Here is a 7,827-nt window from a genome sequence, read left to right as displayed (position 1 = left end):
TCTTATTTTTTTTCTTTTTGATAAGTGGGATATCTTCTTTCTGTATTTCCCTTTACTTCCTCTTACTTCTTCCTAATGAAGACCATAATATTCTCTGGAAGCTTGAAGAATTTCAAGGCAATGGCACCTTTGGTGGGCTTGTTCCATATGGAAAGGGTTCATCTTCTGAATAATAATAATAATAATAATAATAATAATAATAATAATAATAATAATAATAATAATAATAATAATATATTCTTTGGAATCTTGAATTTCCAGTCAATGGCCCTTTGGTGGGCTTTGTTCCATATAGGGTTCATCTTCTGAATTAATAATAATAATAATAATAATAATGAACAATATATTCTTTGGAAGCTTGAATTTCCTGTCAATGGCCCCATTTGGCTTGTTCTATATGAATAGGTTTCAGCTAATAATAATAATAATAATAATAATAATAATAATAATAATAATAACAATAATAATAAGTTGAGACCATATTCCTTACTGGAAGATCTCACGGAAATTGACAAAACTCAACCACAAGACATTAAAACACATTCACGGGCCTTTTACCTTACATCAGCACAAAGAACCTTTTCTTAAAGCGTTTAACGGTAATCAGAGAATAGAATCAATGATGCTTATAAACACAAGTTGAAACTAAATCATACTTGCATATTTCAATCCAGTGTCTATAATAGTTCCAACGGTTGGTTGCTTTCTTAAAACTTAATAATGACTTTCTCTCTCTCTCTCTCTCTCTCTCTCTCTCTCTCTCTCTCTCTCTCTCTCTCTCTCTCTCTCTCTCTCTCTAGGAACACTAGAGAATGCAAAAGAAACAGCTACAAGCCAAATGTTCATCTCAACCCCTGTGGATTAGGATCATAATATTGAACGACATGAGACCCATCACGGTTACCTGCCAAAAATATGCTGGCACCCCTATTTTGATGTATTATTGCTAATTTAGCTAATTTATAATATATATATATATATATATATATATATATATATATATATATATATATATATATATATATATATATATATATATATATATATATATTCCTAAGTCAATGGCATTATTTGCAAAGACTATCCTTTTATCTAGACTTTGTCGTGAAGGAAAACGAAGTATTGGCTGATCCAAAGTCTAGCCAAAAAGATAGTCTTGCAAATATTGCCACTGACTTCAATAGGAATTGCAGAAGGGAGAAAATATGCCCAAATAGTATATTCGATCTCCAAGAGAGTCAGTTTTGTCTTCTTCAGGCTGTGAAACCGAACACATTTATTTGTATCTTGGATTTGATACCTGGCCAAAATTTGATGATGTATGTGGCATGTGTAGCCCAAACTGTCAGGGCATGTCATACTCTAAAAACCACTTTTACACTTTCACTTATTCTAATATATATATATATATATATATATATATATATATATATATATATATATATATATATATATATATATATATATATATATATTATATATATATATATATTATATATATATATATATATATATATATATATATAGATATATATATATATATATATATATATATATATATATATATATATATATATATATATATATATATATATATATATAATTTGACTCACATCAGGATCGAACCCAGGTCTTTCAATTGTATGTCTTGGTTGGCAGCAGTCTCGTCTTTCAACTGAAAGACCTGGGTTCGATCCTGATGTAAGGCATTAAATTTGTTTCTGTTCCACAAGTGATTGTGTGTTGATTTTTTCCATATATATACATATATAATATATAAATATATACTGTATGTATATATAACATATATACTCGTTTATATATATATATATATATACATATACAATATACATACACATACACAGGACATTCAATGGTAATTTCTACGCAAACAAACATGCGACTCCCTCCCTCCAAATTCCTTCCCCTGCCCAAACAACCTCAAAAAGCACCCAAGATCAATTTAATTAAAGCCTAAGGTGACCTTTCTATACCTCCCCACCCAACCCCACCCCGCCAACAACACCCACCTCCAAATTCCTCACACGTCCCTTTCATGACAATGAAACTAATGACACCGCCCACCGGAGGTCAGACAGCTTCCGTCCGAGGTCATTCTCGACCCCACCACCTTCTTCGTGAGTTTTCTGCTGATCGATACAGGAAGAGGTTGTGCTCAAGTCGGGAGACTGATGATTATGTTTTATGCAGCCAGAGTTTATGTGTTTTTTTGTGTGTGTATGTTTTCTGAAAGCTTTTATATAGCATTGTCCCATTGGGTGGTCGTTTGAAATTTGTTTTGGTCGATCAGGCTGACTTTAAAATTAATGCACATAAGTTTAGTCTATTTTCTTGTAAAAGCAATTTACACACACACTCGTTATATTATATATATATACAAATATATATATTTTATATATATACAATATATATTTTATATATACGTACATATATAATTAAAATATATTATATATATATAATGAGAGAGAGGGAGAGAGAGAGAGAGAGACAGAGAATAATCTTTCGGTTACAACGCTCCATAATTAACGCGCAAGCTGACTTCCAAATGTCACCTCCTACCAATGTTCTAGAACAGCTGTCGATTAAAACGAAATATGTACTACGTATCCTATTTATTAACTTTTTTTTTTTAATAAGTGAGATCTCTTCTTTCTGCATTGCCTCTTACCTCCTCTCACTTATTCCAAATGAACACCATAGAATTTGGAAGCTTGAATTTCAAGCCAATGGCTCTTGTGGTGGGCTTGTTTCATATGCATAGGGTTCATCTTCTGAATAATAATAATAATAATAATAATAATAATAATAATAATAATAATAATAATAATAATAATAATAATAATAAAGAAAGTACCACTCATTGATGTCGCAATACCATGGAACACCAGAGTAGATGAGAAAGAGAAAAAAAATTGACAAGTATCAAGACCTGAAAATCGAAATAAGAAGGATATGGGATATGCCAGTGGAAATTGTACCCATAATCTTAAGAAAACTAGGCACGATCCCAAGATCCCTGAAAAGGAACCTGGAAAAACTAGATGCCGAAGTAGCTCCAGGACTCATGCAGAACAGCGTGCTATTAGAAACAGCGCACTTGGTAAGAAAAGTGATGGACTCCTAAGGAGGCAGGATGCAACCCGGAACCCCACACTATAAATACCACCCAGTCGAATAGGATGACTGAGATAGAAAAAAAATAATAATAATACTGACATTAACTTTTTTCTTGCCTAATATAAGGATACTAAACGTAAAATAAACATGCAACATCGCTGGCAATAGCCATATCGATCATAGGCCTACACCCGTTTCTTCAAAAATGTATCTGAAGAGTCTGGAGAGAGCTAGACCGAGCCTCTAACTTTCTACTGCAGGTTACACAGTTTCCCTTGACACTGGGCCATTCCAGGGGCGTCCCCCTTTCCTAGGGAGAGGTTCCTGAGGGGCAGTGAGGTGGAAACACCCAAATCCTTTTGAAGGATTTACAAGATTTACAAGGATACGCATTTCCGTAAACATTTCAAATGCGTGGCAACATTCTGATTTAACGAGTAAGCCTAATTGCATGCTACAGAAATGTTCGTATATCTTAAAAGGAATTCACGTATAATGATGTATGGTATGCATATAATTATGCACACACATTATATATATATATATATATATATATATATATATAATTATATATATATATATAGGCCTATATATGATACACTCGATTAAATCGAAAAATGAAAAAGCCCACTGCTATCCACACTGTGCCAAAAGAATGAAAATTCTGCAACATTTCCTTTCCTATACAATGAAATTTTAGAGAGAAAATGTCTAGACTTATTTCAGGAAGAACTGCCTCCCTTGAACCTAAAGCTGATTAAAAAAAAAAAAAAAATCTTTCCACCATCGAGTTCTTAATCAAGTGCTTTGTTCAAGGGCAAAGTCAGTCGGCTGTTTACACCCAACGTTGTTTACAAATATACTTGCCCCAGGCGTAATCAGAAGCCCTGCGTTGGACGTACCAAAAGACTGCCGAGGGTACGTCTAGACCCCCAGTGGGGAGTTGTTACAGTCTTAGAACCGGAAGCAGATCGTCCCACCCGGAACAATCCAACATCACGGAATCAAAAATATGCATAACATGTCGGTAACATATATTGATAACAAAGGTTTTCGAATAAGACAAACACGGACAGACAGCGATGTAACAATTTTAGAATCAATTGTGAATGAATCAACTGTTCCATCGTTAAACACCCAAACATCTCCTGCTCAATTAGTTATTGCCTGATGGTCTAATTTGTCTCATCGCTTCCTTTTCTTTACCTTTTTTTTTTTTTTTTTTTGTATTCCTTTCAATTGTCTTATTTTAGTACTTTAAATGAGTTGCTGATTTCATGGTTTTTAATTAGTATTTTATAATATATGGTATGAATAATTAATGTGTGGTAAACTCGCTGTATACATTCATCAGCCTTCAACATGCAACAATCTAGGTGTGAACCATCGGCCTTTGGAATAAACTCCAAACTGTTATTGTGCCTTTCCCTGGACGCCTACGAGATATACATATACAGTACGTATGTATATATTCATGTATATACTGTACATATACATACATAAATATATATACATATATATACATTTAATTACATATATATATATAGTATATATATATATATATATATATATATATATATATATATATATATATATATATATATATATATATATATATATATATATGTATATATCACATTTTACTCAGCAATTTCCTTTACCACCTAAGAATGTCTGAACTGGTTATTCTGTACGCACATTGTGAATATTGCGCGGTGTAATATTACGACAAAAGTAGAACACGTACCCCAGATCAACAGATGTCTTAGATTACAAAACTGCAACAACTAAATTACCACATTAAGGGCAATTAAAATGGACGTTTCTTTATATATACATCATACATACATACATACATATATATATATATATATATATATATATATATATATATATATATATATATATATATATATATATATATATATCACATCCTGGCAAGGTCAAACATCGATTATTTTATTATATTTACTTTGACTGGTCCAACTGTGAGGATAAATATATACCTTATATTTACTTTATTTCTCTTTTGTTACATCCGCCACGGTCCCAACCACGATGACTTAAGACGTAAACAAAACATTTATCGTTGTAACTTATTTTAGTTCGGGCTCCACTGCGGGGAGGATATGATGCAATGATACAACTTTGATTACGGTCAACTTCCGTTATGCCAACCTTTTAATTCTCTTTCTGCTTCAGCCTCTCTTTTCACTAATTTCGTGGTCATGCCCAGACCCGATGCATCCATTTCCTTTTGTCTCTGTGGCCCCCTTGCCCACGCTTAAAGGTGGCATTTCCTAATCCGTACAACTGCCGGTATGTAAATTGTCATTCGGTTAACAGTAGTACTATGGGAAAACAAGACGTGTGCAACACTGTTTATCGGGCATATCGATCGTCAAGATATCTCAGCGTGGAGGGAAACAAAACTCCCGTGAAAAAGCAAAACACCAGCTATTAAAATAATAATAATAAAAAAAAAGAGTCCCACACACAAGTTTCACATTCCAGGCAAAAGGTTAATTGCTCACCTCACGGCTCTAGACCTATTTTAACTCGAACCATTAAACATGTCTGGTTTTTGGTCAGACTGAGAGACCGTTTCTTAACGATTTCCGCACTGAAGGGTAAATAAAGGTTCTCCAAAAACGAAATAATTATAGCCTATCAATACAGCTCTATGTGAAAAATGTCCTATAACGCAAAAGGTAAATGGACGGCCTACAAAAATCGTAATTATTATACACTAAAGAGCTTTCTAATTGAAATCTGATTAAAACGCATTAAGGTAAATGAACAGTAATTATACAATAATGCACTTTCTAGCTGAAATCTGCCTTATAGCACAGAAGGATAAATGAACGGTCTTCAAATATCGAACTAATTAGAAAATATAGGACTTTCTATCTGAAATCTTGTCTTAAAACACATTAAGGTAAATGAACGGTCAATGTAAAAAAAATAATCATAAAATATAAACTTTCTACGTCAAAAATGTCTTGCAAAAATTAGTATGATTTTCAAGGCCTATCCTGTGCTGGGTCGACAAATTTACAGTCCAGAGCGCTGAAACGTTTCTGAAAAAGGGGAATCGATATTTAACAATTCATTATTTACGTTATTGCCGCACAAGTGGCGCAAATACTAATTACATGGGGAAGTGTCTTGGAAAACTATAAGATCAAACGGTACCACGTTCGCCGGGTGAGAAAATATAACCCCGATCGAGGCCATTAACACTTGCGCACGGACATCTTCACGCCATCCTCGACCGCAAACGTTGGCAAAACACCGGACCACTCACAGCAGGCTGTGGCATCGTCGAATATACCTTTCCCGGGCCGAGGAAAACAACCGCAGTTCAATCTGACAGAGGAAAACTCAACGAAAACAACGTCGGCAACGGATGTCAAACAACGAGAAGAAGAAGAAGAAGAAGAAGAAGCAGACCCCGCCCCAAACATCCGAACACAAACACGGCCAAATATTATTCCCCTCGCATTTATCAAAAACGGGACTTACGTCTCCTTCAGGTGGGGGCAGTGCTTCAGTATCACTTCCAAAAACTTCGAATCGCTGCACACGAGTCGAGGCGGCCGGGGGGGGCTCGTTACATTCAAGAATTTCAAGATGGTGCAGATGAGAAGGAATACCGCGAACACCACCACGGCTGACATCTTCCCACCTTGATGTCTAGCGTTACACTGAGTGAGGAGGGCGGTAGTCGGTAGACGACCGACTGACAACACTCCCAGGCCACCACCACGTCCCGCCCCGGTCTCTAGGCAGCCATCATCATCATCATCATCATTCGCCCACCACCGCTGCCAACTTGACAACATTCTGTTATACAATATCCCTGACGCACTGTAACGCCATTATTTGCGCGTGTGACATAACTCAAGAACACAATTAGAGCGATTATCGAGCATACGTACTCGTAGAAATAACGATAGTCAGTTGAAGTATTTTAGATTTTTTACGTAAGGATGTCTGAGAGATTCGTTTCTTGTTATCTAACGAGTGTGGGAACATGTTTTCTTTATGGTGTGATGTCACAGTGCAATAAAAGGCCCATAAAACACTGTTTGAACATTGCAACCAAATGTTTCGGGCACTTCCTTCTGTGCCTCTGTTCAGTGAACAGAAGGGTTTACCAATGAACAGGGGCACAGAAGGATATGGTTGCAACGTTCAAAAGTGTTTTATGGGCCATTCATCTTCATATATATATATATATATATATATATATATAGAGAGAGAGAGAGAGAGAGAGAGAGAGAGAGAGAGAGAGAGAGAGAGAGAGAGAGAGAGAGAGATCTAGCCACCAAATATGTAAAATAACTTTACAACCGCATCATCATGCGTATATTACTAAGAATATCCACTGCATGTGCCCAAACTGGTTTATAAAGTTCAGTGCTTTCTACTACTGAAAAAAGTAGTTGAAAAATACTAGGTAAAGGCAACACAATGAAAACCATAACCATATTTATTTCATTAATATTTTTTATGTCAACATAGAGACTGTTTGTAGCCAACTAAATCATTTACAAATTATTTTTATTTTGGTTTCCATATAGTAATGCGATAAATTACAATAATTCACCTTTGAAATTATATTAAAATGGTGATACTCTCTGGAAAACTAGATTTACACAGAATTGGTTTTCATATAGTAATGGG

At 34.7% G+C, this 7,827-nt stretch overlaps 1 protein-coding gene across 1 annotated transcript in view; it reads right to left on the bottom strand.

The window, feature by feature from the left end:
• Hydr2 (abhydrolase domain-containing protein 2) overlaps nt 1-6,998 on the bottom strand; it is a 63,250-nt gene extending 56,252 nt beyond the window's left edge. Inside the window, exon 1 of the mRNA XM_067134445.1 lies at nt 6,664-6,998. Within this exon, the coding sequence (XP_066990546.1) occupies nt 6,664-6,983 (320 nt within the window). The 5' untranslated portion in view covers nt 6,984-6,998. The remainder of the gene's footprint in view (nt 1-6,663) is intronic.
• Between the last annotated feature and the right edge of the window lie 829 nt (nt 6,999-7,827).

Source organism: Macrobrachium rosenbergii, chromosome 36 (assembly GCF_040412425.1).
Source record: "Macrobrachium rosenbergii isolate ZJJX-2024 chromosome 36, ASM4041242v1, whole genome shotgun sequence".
NCBI lineage: Eukaryota > Metazoa > Arthropoda > Malacostraca > Decapoda > Palaemonidae > Macrobrachium > Macrobrachium rosenbergii.
Note: the sequence above shows the minus strand (reverse complement) of the source record. Positions and strands in the feature narration are given on the sequence as shown.